This window comes from Lepisosteus oculatus, chromosome 2 (genome assembly GCF_040954835.1).
Source record: "Lepisosteus oculatus isolate fLepOcu1 chromosome 2, fLepOcu1.hap2, whole genome shotgun sequence".
NCBI classification, from domain to species: domain Eukaryota; kingdom Metazoa; phylum Chordata; class Actinopteri; order Semionotiformes; family Lepisosteidae; genus Lepisosteus; species Lepisosteus oculatus.
The window spans coordinates 16,417,638-16,430,741 of record NC_090697.1 but is presented as its reverse complement, the minus strand read 5'-3'; the positions used below and the strand labels follow the sequence as shown (position 1 = coordinate 16,430,741).

The window sequence follows — 13,104 nt, the reverse complement described above, 5'->3', positions numbered from 1 at the left end:
AGCCCAAGTGGGGGATCTGAGGAAATGGTACACTCTTGAACAATGACGACATATAAATCTTTGCATCCTGGCTTTAAACCATGGATCAACACTTTAAGTTCTGCTCAGTGTGCAGCTCAAAACGACACCACCTTATAACCCCAACGAGTGAATCCTGCAGGTCTGATCAAGGATCGGATCACACTCTCCCTCACCTGGGCATGGGAGGGTAAGGTCCTCTCATGTGAAGCGGTGGAGGGGGTGGAGGAGGAGGAGGAGGAGGAGGAGGGGGCGGGGCCATTCCCATGGGACCTCCCCTGCCCCCTCTTCGGCCACACGGGTCAGGATATGGCCTCATTCTCCCCATGCCTCGCCTGTAAGAGCACAGATACTGTATGATCAAAGTGAAGAGAGCCAAAGAAATAAACTGACAGTTCTTCTTCAGTCACCCGTCCAACTGAACCCAGACAAAAAGTCATATATGTGTGTTTTCATTCATATAGCTGTTTGTAATGCTGATTTTTATCAATGGAGGTATTGAATCTATCTGGGTTATACGCAGCCCAACCCAGTGTTCAGTTAATAGCAGGCTAGGGAACTGTATCCACAAAGATCATGCAAATTATTCAACTACAATAATAACACAATTTAATTTCTGAGTGCCTTTCGAGTATCTCAAAGTGAGGTCAAGCTGCTGAAAAAAGGGATTACTACCACATGTTTTCCTAGTACTTAAAAGTCCACAGGTTAGCATAATGATTATCATGAACAGTCTGGAGGAGTGATCAAACAGAGACTTATTCCCTGTGAAGGTCAGTTTCTATGGACGCAAACTTGACGTGATAATGTACTACCTTCCAGGTCCAAATCCATTTGTGGCCCCATCTCTGCCTCTGGCCCTGCCTCTCCCTGGAGTGCCCTGCCCTTTCATCATCATGCCCCTACCACCTCTGCCGCCTCGCCCCATCCGGCCTCCTCGACCACGCCCCTTAGATCCTCGGCCCCTGTGGAGAAAAAGCATCACCCCACATCTGCGACGATAACCGGCAGGGCTGACCCACATCAACCCGGTATGTCTTAAACGTCACCCTCAAATCATCAATATTATAAAAGGCAGGAAAGCACCTGGATTCATACCTGGGAGTTTGGATCAGTTATGTAGGTTAATTGGTTCAGTTAAGTCAAGTCAAGGCATTTGCATTTCTATTGATCTTTATTCATTTTTTAACAATAAACCTACTTTAAGGGATTAAAACTAATTGTTCCAAGTGTTTACAAACTGATTTAAGGGTGATCCATTGAATTCTGGCTCTCAAGAGCCTGGGTTGGCCACCCCTTATATTAAATAACAGTGTCTGTGAAGTCACTGAAAACTCTAAAAGCAAGACTCCTCTTTATGAAGACACTACACACTGGAAGGTGCAGAAGCTGATCTTTTTTTTTTACCATTTCTATTTTCCAAATGGAATGTGTGGCTCTTTCCCACAAGGCAATGAATCCTAATGGTACAATGTGAAAAAAAAAACAATGTAAAGCAACACACTTTCACAACAGCATTAGAGCTGAGTGAGTTGGACATGCAGAAATTCTCAGCAGAATAAATAATGATGATCTATTTTACAGACCTGGACTTGCTGTCTGAAGCTGTCAGCTCTGTACTGGCTGGCTGGGTTTCCATCAGTTCCACTGACTGCTCTGTGTCTCGTTCCATTGAATGAGGTGGGATTCAGTTGGATCCTATCAATAAAGCCAAGGAACATAGAGGATCAATCCTAATAAATTCTAATTCTAATGAGTCAAGAATATTATTTTCCAAACTGGGACTGACCACCATTCGTATGGAGGTTGACAATAGATAAGATGTCAAACATGGTGCAGTTTCATCATGGTGTTGTTGTGCTAGTGACTCAGACTGAGGGATGATAACTCGCAATTTATAATGCCAAGACCTTGAAGCATGTTGCAAGATGATCAAGGAAATTTCAAAACAGAAATCAGTGCTAGATTTGCTATCACAGCCTTCTAATCTGAATCCATTGTAAAGGTTCTGACTGAGTCTGAAGACCTTTTATACATTTTGTACTTACTATTTACTATAAGTAAAGAATAAAATATAACCACGTACACTGAACACCCCATCACGTACATGTGCTTAATTCAAGAGTCATTGGAAAATTAGCCATGTTGCATTTTAAAAACCGAGTATGCTAGAGATCATCAGAGAGTGAGCAGCGAACAGGCCTGAACAGCAGCAGGGGATACAGACACATGAGAGCACTCAGCTGCCAGTCTGCTTTATGTAGGGCATGTTTTCCTCCGTCTACTCCAGAATGAAAACAAATCATCTGGTGGTGACTGGCGTGGGGTGCTGGGATACTCCTTAGTTTGTGGACTGCTCCATGACAGTAAAATGCACTTTTCCTAGCTGGACGTTCCATGGATTGCACATCCTATGTTATTCTGATTAATTTGGAGGCAAACTCTTTAAGATCAGCTGTAACAGTGGCGTTCTCACAGTTGTCACGCTACACTAACTTAAAGCATGGATCTGTGTCTGCTTTGTCTAATTCACTTTTCTTGTAGATGCTTTGCATTCAGGCTGTTGATGAGCTTGCCTTTGTACTTGCAAAAAGCTACAATGAAGATTTCTGAAAAGGTCTCCAACACATGGGATGATGTAGATTGCTGTAACAATATGATCTACGGTATCTTCAAAAGGGCTTGGATATCAACTGTTGAATTACTGTGCACTTCCTTTCAAAGATGGACAGCTTGGTGTCTGGTAAGTTTTCTAGCTTTGTTTCATCAGCTTTGATAACTGAACAAATCATTTTCAGCCTAGAGTTCCACCTTGTGACTGCATTAGGTTGCAGGTGATTGTTCTCCTTCAAGTCGTCTGGTGTGAAAAAGGGCTTTTGGCAGTGGATGACGATGCTGGAAGCTTTCACAATTGGTTTGTTCATACAGTCTGCTGACTTAAGGCTGTTTTTAATAGTGAGCTGCAAAACACCTGTCAGGAAAGTTACCTTCATCGAGATCCTGACTTCCCTCATCATCATCAAAATCGTCTTCCTGTGCAGACGAAATCTCTTCAAAGAAAGAGAAGACAGCCATCGTGTTGCTTGCATTGTCTGTAACTACTGTGTAGACTTGTAGTGGTCTCAGATTTCCTCACAAGTGTTTCCAATCTGCTCTCCAGTGTGGTGACTCTTGAATAGCTTATTTGAGCATGGCACTATGAACATAAGATAAGAATGGTTACACGTGCAAGGACGCTATCCAGCTCCTTGAGTCTTGTTTGGTAGTGTTAGCTTATTGATCCAAGTATCTCCTCCAGCTGTTCATGTTTATGAAGACTCCAGAATAGACAGGCCTGTTTCTCCTTGGCAGGAATTCATTTGACAACTGGACCAAAGATCAAGTTTCAGACTGACAGATATCTCTTGCGGCCTTGCGGGTTGGCACTGAATAACTTGGATCCATGCCGTTGCATGAGAATGTAAACGATATACTTTTCAAAACACTGATAGGAAGCATGTTTTTTGTCAGCATGAAGGTTTGCTTTCTGAGGCCAATGAGGGAGTGCGGCACTACAATTCTTGTGCCTCACAGCACCAGGCATCAGTGTAGGTGACGTTTGGATATAGTAGGGTGCACAGTTACTCAAAATTGAAGCAATTGATAACATGCAAGCCACTGGAAATAGAAACTATAATTAACTGTCAATAGGATGTTCTCCATTGTTATACAATTGTTATGCAATGTTGAAATGATGGAAACAGACATATTCAAAATCTATCCCAAACTTTAGCCCAGTAAAAGTATTAAAGTGTCAACATATTTTAAACTTTTTAGATACTTGACTTAATCTCTAATGCAATTTGAAGAACTTATTTTTGAAAAGGAAATCTGGCTTTTGCAACATACTTATTTCTACCAAGTAAAGTATATTAATTTGCAACAAGTTTTAAAATTGCCCAGTTTATGCTCTAGTGCTAAACAGTGCACAATAATCCTTGATCTCACAGGTACCAGAATTCTTCTTCACCTAGGGTAAGATACCTGGGGTGCATTATTCTAGTGTTGCCCGATTGGGAAATACTTTCCAGATGTGCTGGGCTATGGGTTAGTACACAACAAGGAACATACCAGCCATCCATTCTTTGTCCAGTAAATTGTCACTGCTGAGATTGTGCCACTCCCCTCATGTATTGAAAAAGATGTAAAAAAATCTCAAATATTTTATTTCTTGTCATTGATTGTAACTTGGAAGACATGACATAAAATGTTTAGGCATCAGATCCCCATGATTATATCACAAGAAAAATATTTAAAACTGAAACTCCTTATGTGGGACTGGAGACCTCTGAGGTAAACTTTTCTGTCAAAATATTGTTGACCTACTGTATCAATCAGCTGTTGTTTTTCTTAGTTGTTGTTCATCATATTTGTTTGTAGGCAGCTCATCAGTGTTCTTTTATTCTTTTATCATGTGAGTGCTGTGCTCCCAGATTTATAACCCCCCTGCTACTGCACAGGGGTGCGTATTCAGTTTGGAAGTCTTTGAGGAGACAGTGTCAGGGATATGCTGACAATTACACTACAGCTAATACCACCAATAACCGTATCAAAGCTTAAAAAACATGGTAACAAGAGTAAAAACAATAACAGTAGTGTAGCTTGTATCATTAGCAGTAACTTTACAGTACACAAACCCTTCATGGCTCCCACAGTTCTAAATATTAAGATGTACTGTAGTATTTGACCAAGGTACTGTAACGCAACGGGGGCTCAGGCGGGCGTCCTTGCCGCATCTGGTCGGCCCCATCCCGACTGGAGGCTCGAACCCGGGACTTCCGCGTCTCTCTGCAGCGACCTAGCCCCGTGAGCTAAAGAGAGATCTCTCCACAGCCCAGTAGCTGTGGTCCTGCTATCACAATGAAGGGCGGCGACGTCATCTGCTCTGGTACGCCGGCACTATTTATAATAGCATGGAGGTATTTGAAAAAAATATTTTCAAATATTTGTTTTTTTTCTAAAAACCATTTTAATACTTCAAATATAAAACATGTTTGTTTCCTTTGATACACATTCATCTTGTAATCTATGGATATCAGATCTTTGCCAATTATTACCTTATTTGTGCCTGACTAAGATAAAAGCTTAGCTTTCACTACAGTGCTAACTTTAGACTCGAGTACACTAGGACATCTCTTTTTGTCTGTGAAAATTAAGATGATCTGTCATGAACATTAAGATTATGCAGTAAGCACACAAACCAGATTAAGAGCTTACTTGTATTGAGAGTTTATTTTACTTTGTCAGTTGGAGAACGTCATGGACAGATTCATCACAAATTACAATGTGCCAATCAAAAGTAGTTCTCTCAAACCCAATTTAAATGGAGAACACGTATCAAATTTTCATTATGTAATTTACAGTTATGTGAAAAAGAAAGTACACCCCCTTACGATTCTATGGTTTTACATATTAAAGAGATATCTGACCTTCATCTAGTCCCCACATCTAGGCATGTGATAGATAACACACACAAATTTTACTTTGTCATTATTCATTAAACCAAAAAAAAAGTCATTCAGCATTCAGCAGTGTGGAACCCTCTTTAGCAGCAATAACTTGAAGTGGACGTTTCCTGTAAGAGATTATCAGTCTCTCACATCGTCTGGGAGAAACCATTTATCATAGCGGGTGATTTCAACGGTGCGAACTTGAAAACAAAATGCCTAATCTACATCAACACATCGACTGCCCGACGCGCGGAACAAACACGTTGGACAATGTTTACACTCCTTTCCGGGATGGTTACAAAGCCCTCCCCCGACCTCCTTTCGGCAAATCTGATCACGCCTCCGTTCTGCTACTTCCCGTTTACAAGCAGAAGCTTAAACAGGAGAGGCCAGCGTTAAGAACCATTCAACGTTGGTCGGATGACTACTAAATATACTAAATCACTGTTTTGCTACCACTGACTGGCAGATCTTCCGCGAAGCTGCCGAAAATAATATCAATCTGTATACGGACTATGTTACTCGCCACATCAGTAAATGTATTGAAGACGTGGTTCCCAGGATTACTGTTCGCGCATATCCAAATCAGAAACCGTGGATAAATGGTGAGATACGCGCCAAACTGAAAGCTAGGACAGCTGCTTTCAATTCTGGCGATATGGGTAAATACAAAAAATCCAGATACGACCTCAGGAAAGCCATCAAAAGAGCTAAATGCAACTACAGAGTAAAACTAGAGTCATATGATCACGGCTGCAACACATGGAGCATGTGGAGTGGTATACGCACCATTACAGACTACAGAACGCAACCCAGCTATATCGCACAATAGTCTGCTTCTCTTCCTGATGAGCTAAATTCATTCTATGCTCGGTTTGAGGTCAGCAACGCAGATCAAGCCAGGAAGATTCCAGAAATCCAAGACGGAAACCCACTGATCATATCCAGAGCGGATGTGTGTAAAGTTTTTAAAAAGACCAATCCACCCAAGGCTCCTGGCCCTGATGCCATCCCTGGTCGCGTTCTGAAGGCATGTGCAGACCAGCTGGCAGATGTCTTCTCGGACATATTCAATCTCTCCCTAGCTCAGTCTATAGTTCCTTCCTGCTTTAAGAAAACCACCATTGTCCCTGTTCCTAAAAAATCCAGACTCAGCTGCCTAAATGACTACCGCCCTGTTGCACTCACATCAGTTATCATGAAGTGCTTCGAGCGGTTAGTCAAAGCATACATCACCTCCTCACTGCCTGACACTCTAGACCCACTGAAATTTGCATATCGCCAGAACAGATCAACAGAAGATGCTATTGCCACTGCCCTCCATACTGCCCTCTCACACCTGAATAAGAAAGGAACATATGTGAGAATGCTGTTTGTTGATTACAGCTCAGCATTCAATACTACAGTGCCCTCAAAGCTCGTCATCAAGCTTCAGGACCTGGGACTGAACACCTCCCTCTGTAATTGGATCCTGGACTTCTTGGTGGAACGTCCGCAGGTGGTGAGGGTGGGCACCAACATATCCTCTACCCTGACTCTAAACACTGGAGCCCCCCAAGGCTGCGTGCTTAGTCCTGTCCTCTACTCCTTATTTACCCATGATTGTGTCACCAGGCATAACTCAAACTCCATCATCACGTTTGCGGACGATACAACAGTCATTGGCCTGATCACAGATGGTGAGGAGTCTGCATATAGGGAGGAGGTTGAAACCCTGGCAGTATGGTGCCAGGAGAACAACCTCTCTCTGAACATCAGTAAGACTAAGGAGATGATTGTGGAATATAGGAAACATCAGGGTGGAGATCATACACCTATTCACATCAATGGGACTGCAGTGGAGAGGGTCAGCAGCTTTAAATTCCTGGGAGTTAACATCTCAGAGGATTTAACCTGGACCCACCACACCAAGCATCCAGGAGATCTACTCAGCTAGATGTCTGAAGAAGGCCAGGTCCATTCTCAAGGACCCCAGTCATCCCAGTCACAAACTGTTTTCCCTCCTACCATCCGGTAAACGGTACCAAAGCATTCGTTCCAGGTCCAACAGACTACGGAACAGCTTCTACCTCCAGGCAATAAGACTGCTAAATAGCCAACCTGTAGCTCCTCAGCAAATCACCTGTAATGGCTACATGGACACACAATTCTCACTATAGTTCACTCACAACTGGCAACCCACTGAAGCTAAGCAGGTGTGAGCCTGGTCAGTACCTGGATGGGAGACCTCCTGGGAAAAACTAAGGTTGCTGCTGGAAGAGGTGTTAGTGGGGCCAGCGGGGGGCGCTCACCCTGCGGTCCATGTGGGTCCTAATGCCCCAGTATAGTGACGGGGACACTATGCTGTAAACAGGCGCTGTCCTTCGGATGAGACGTAAAACCGAGGTCCTGACTCTCTGTGGTCATTAAAAATCCCAGGGCGCTTCTCGAAAAGAGTAGGGGTGTAACCCCGGTGTCCTGGCCAAATTTCCAATTGGCCTTTACTAATCATGGCCTCCTAATAATCCCCCTCTATGAATTGGCTACATTACTCTGCTCTCCTCCCCACTGATAGCTGATGTGTGGTGAGCGTTCTGGCGCACTATGGCTGCCGTCGCATCATCCAGGTGGATGCTGCACATTGGTGGTGGTGGAGGGGAGTCCCCATTACCTGTAAAGCGCTTTGAGTGGAGTGTCCAGAAAAGCGCTATATAAGTGTAAGCAATTATTATTATTATTATTATTATATTCAGCATAACTGCACTACATGTATATATTGCAAACACCATGGACACATAACAGCTCTACTCACATTGAGTTTTATTCAATTTAAAAAATGTAACCTCACTTTTGTGATTTTTTGTGTTTTTGTGAATTTTTTTGATTTTTGTGATTCTTGTGATTCTTGTAATTTTTGTGAGCTCACAGAAAAAGACATTTCATTGCCAGCAACTACTGCTGCACGCCGTATTGTTGTGCATTTGATAAATAACCTTTGATTGATTGATTGATTGATTGGTTGAGGAATTCTGGCCCACTCCTCATTACAAAACTGCTTCAGCTCGGTGATGTTTGAGGGCATTCTTTTATACACAGCTTTCTTTAGGTCTTTAGGTTTAACCCTAACCCCTAACCCTAACCCAGACATTCAGTTGTAGATTAACTGGTGTGTTTTGGATCATTGTCCTATTGCATGATCCACATTCGGCTAAGCTTTAGCTGTTGGACAGATGGTTTCACATATTCCTCTAGAATGTGCTGGTATAGAGAAGAATTCATGGTGATTCTAAAGCAGCTGCACTTGAAAACCTGACCCAAATCATCACCCCTCCACCACCATGCCGATGATTGGTATCGGGTTCTTGTGGTGATACTCATTGTTTGGTTTTTGCCACAAGTGTCATTTTGCATTGTGGTCAAACAACTCCACTTTGGTCTCATCTCTCTGGATGGCATTGTTCCAGAAGTCTTGTGGTTCGTTCAGGTGTAGTTTTGCACACCTAAGCCTTACAGCAATGCTCCTTTGGAGTGAAGGGTTTTCTCCTGGCCACTGTTCCACGAACACTGTACTTCTTCAGACTTTTCCTAAGAGTTGAATCTAATTCTAATGTTTACAATATTGACAGAGGCCTGTAGCTCCCTGGATGTAGCTCTGGGGTTTGTTGTGATCTCTAGGAGCATCATACAGTTTGATCTTGGGGTGAATTTGCTGGGACCCCCACTCTGGGTAAATTGGAAACTGTCTTGAACTTTCTCCATTGTAAATGATCTTTTTTTGTATTGAGGATTGATGGACTTCATACTGTCTGGAAAAGGCTTTATAACTCTTCCCAGCCTGAAGAGCAACAACGATTCTTTCTCTGAGACTGTCACAGATCTCTTTTAACCTAGACATGATGTGTTAACCCTAGCCAGAATGCTCCAGACAACCTGACAAAATTTCTGATTTATATATAGATGTAAACATTTCCTGATGATCACTTAATCATGTACATTTGGTTACCCGATTGTAATTACCTTCTAGACTGGCATGGAAGCAGTCAGGGTGCACTTGCTTTTCTACACAAGGCTTCTGACTGTTGGCTGATTTTGTTGTTTAATAAATAATGACAAAGTAAAATGTATGTATTTTATCTGTCACACGAGGTTAGATTTATGTACCGTTAGGACCTGGTGAAGGCCAGATATGCCTTAATATGTAAAACCATACAATCTTAAGAGGATGTACTTTCTTTTTCACATCACTGTACATACAGTATTTGTATCCACTGTAGATATTGCAATGAATAGCATTTTCAAAGACTATATCATTATAAACCAGGCATTATGCTTGAGGGTGAAGCATTCAAAGGTGAGAAACACAAATGTCATTCTGTCAGTAAAACCTTAACCTTTCCCAAGCAAGTTCAAAGTGCTTTTTTTCAGAGGAAGCTGTGCTTAAATTGCACTCCCTACCTCCTTTTTAATAAAACTCATAAAAAGGTCACATTACACTCTCCCTAGGGCAGGAAAGACAGTATTCTGTTTTAGGAAATGAAGATCATATTATATTAACATCATGCTAATTAGCACAGTGTTGTTTCATATTAAAACAAATAGTACAAATGAAACGGGATCTAGTCAACAGTTTATAATCAATAACTTCATTAGAAGTGTAAATTGTTAAATATACCCTGGTCGCAAAGCAGATCAAGATTTTTGTTATGTGTTGTCAAGTGTATTCTTTTCACAAACTCTATGCCCATTCTTGAATTTCAGACTTTGGATCATACTTGGATAAAGCTGACGTAAGTTGAATTAGTTGCTCATGTAAGGAAACAACCCAAGGACTATTCCTGATGAACAAGTTACAAGATTCACCCTGGAAGAGAAACCAGTCTATGTCAGAACACAAACACACCCAGGGAAAATGCAGAAATATGAATTAGCGTGACTTACACAGACACATTCTGGTCATGCCCAAAAATATAACAATACTGGAAATCTATACATACAACAATATAGTAAATGTGAACATACCATGTGACTTTTCTGTTTTGTATTTGGGCAATTTGACTGATCATATTGAAGTAAAGGATAGATACATCTTGGGGATTATTTTAGCAGCTAATAGTACTCTTCTTTCTCTTTATAGTAAAAAAGCAATCACAAGAAAATGGCTTAGAAAAGAATCTCCAACACGTGAACAATGGGTTAATGTTGTGAGTGAACTCTTTAGAATGGAAAAGATCATTTTTTTTCTCTCAGGTTACAGGCAGAGAGGTTTAAGAAATACTGGGAAACATGGATTCATTTTGTCTCCCCAATGAGACCCAATTTCAGTTTATGAGGGAATATACAGTAATATTTCTGTGTGGACTACTTTGTTATTTGTTGTGTTTCTCATTAAACAATTGTATTGTCTTGTATAACCCCCCCACATATCTGCTGGCATAATGTAAATAGTTTATTTTATATGTATGAACATATAACAAAAATGAAAGATGAAGGCAAACGTTTATATTGCTGTTTTGGATGTGTTCTGTTTGTAATTTTTTTCATCGCTAAATAGTTAAAAAAAAGACATATGAATTAGCATGTCTTTGGGAGATAAGAGGTATGTACTGTAAATCACAACCCAACAAGCCTCCACAGAACGTGCCCCATTCTGGATTCGAACTCGAGAGCTACGACACAGAAGCCTGAACCTCCACGCCACTGGCGCACCTGCTGCGCAATAACAAGAAAGCCAAACACTTACTGACAACGTGTCGTATCTGCATACAGTCAGGACTTCACTACGCTGAGACTCAGAAACATCAAACGCTTCACGCATAACTAGATCTTAACTAGTTCACACTATCCTCTTTCAAAGCATACAAATAAAGTCAAAGATGCCCACAGAAGAGAATCTCTTACAACACCCAACTATTAGTATACACTTTTTAGGACACTCTTCTAGTACAGTTTTTCATACGTCTGTGGCATTTTGAAACTCCAATAAGGATGTATGAACTCAACCTCCTAGTTTCTTATTTCCTTGGCTGAGAAAGTCAAAATGACCGCAAATCACTGTTCTTATAAACCAGTAGAGAGAAAACGGCTTCATCGAGTATCGATCAATTACGAAATTGAACCACACGGGGTTTTTCTCCAGGGACAATTATATGATTAGGATCTCTCTTCAGATGCTGATCCTAAATGCGCTGCAGATTTTCAAATCTGATTTGAAGAGATCAGAGCAAAATATATGAGTTCAAGTTTTACTCTTCTTTCTCTTTATCATTAACTCAATAATTCAAAAAATCGACCATTGACAGCATATACTGTCATTGGGATACCGGTTCGATCTAATTTCATTCGCTGTCATATAAGAAAGTCATCTGGGTTCCTCCATCATGTATATCTGTTACATCTTGTAACAGGTGTTCGGTTCCTGGTCCGTTGAACATTTTTTAAAAAACTGAAATCGGACAGAAACAAGAACGAAATACCAGGTTAAATTAAAGCCGGTATTTTGAGGCTGAGATCAGGAAGGCTTAGTAACACTAAAGCGCAAATGGACTCTTAACGGACAGTTTAAGCGGGTCGTCATTTTTGTAAAGGTTCTCTAGGAATGGAAACAGCAAAGAAAATTGTTTTTCGTATTGTAGTATAAAAGACAATCAGAATTCCCTATGAAAACAATAGTTTTGATTAAATATTTTGCCTGAGCCTACACTACTAAAAAGTGACAGGCTATCCAGATTTAAATAGCAAGCTGAAAAACTGTTCGGCACTGTTCGGTCTTGTAGAGATTTTGCATGCAAGACCGCACCAGCATGCAATATGCAATTCTACATGTTCAAATATCTAAGAAACATTTTATTTAAAAGATGAAAAGACGTCTTCATGTAAAACCAAAGCCTACAATTAGAAACCTGAAGGTTTTTTTTTTTCAGAAACAGTGAGAATGCATTCGGTACAGCTTCCTTTTTGTTTAATCACATCGTTCACAATCTACGTAATTGGTCTCTAAAAAAAACTATTTTTTTAACTGTATAGGTAAAATATTAAAGGAATTGAACGTAAAAAGACAAGCTTACATGAAGTCACGCCCATATATCAAAAAGTAACAAAGTGCCTAGCAACCTTACAGGGGGTTGAATTTGCTCCACGCAACATTTACCAGATTCATTTTCATATCCTTTGCTTTTTTCCTGTAACTGGTTTTAAAAAAAATACATTTTCACCATGAAATTCTCCATAAATCTATTCCGTGAAAGGTGTCTGTAATCATTTGTTGCTATGATAAATAACCAACTTACCTCACTGAAAAATGAATTCCAAAGGAATGTCGACGAAAAACCAGATGAGTTAAAACACAAATGAGCTTGTGGTACAATAAAATATATTCCACCCTCCTGTCTTGGCTTGCTTTGAAATGGCGGCTTGTTTGTAAAAATCCGACACATCCAGGGCTCAGATTCCTTTGTCAAGGATACAGTACATTGTAGCTATGAACAAGGCCCGCCTCCTGGGGGCATAGACGCTTCCTGGTTGGCTAATGTACACTCTCACTTTGCCCGTTTCTCGCTGTCATTGGTGGAATGGAAAGCCCGTCTTCTCCGGCCCGTGTTCGGAATGCGAGCACGCAGAA

The 13,104-nt window shown here is 41.0% G+C and overlaps 1 protein-coding gene across 5 annotated transcripts in view; it reads right to left on the bottom strand.

Moving 5' to 3' along the window:
• The window catches only part of LOC107078680 (cleavage and polyadenylation specificity factor subunit 6), a 28,272-nt gene extending 15,289 nt beyond the window's left edge, over positions 1-12,983 (bottom strand). For 3 of the 5 annotated variants that reach the window (XR_001479638.2, XR_001479626.2, XM_015357860.2), the window contains exons 1-4: positions 12,773-12,983; positions 1,605-1,716; positions 834-1,010; positions 195-353 (exon numbers count right to left, since the gene is read on the bottom strand). Coding sequence is in view for 3 of the 5 variants with exons in the window: in XM_015357860.2 (XP_015213346.2) it covers positions 195-353; positions 834-1,010; positions 1,605-1,690 (422 nt within the window). In the remaining 2 variants the exon portion in view is untranslated. The remainder of the gene's footprint in view (positions 1-194; positions 354-833; positions 1,011-1,604; positions 1,717-12,772) is intronic. The other 2 variants (XM_015357846.2, XM_015357853.2) reach the window with 2 other exon arrangements.
• Between the last annotated feature and the right edge of the window lie 121 nt (positions 12,984-13,104).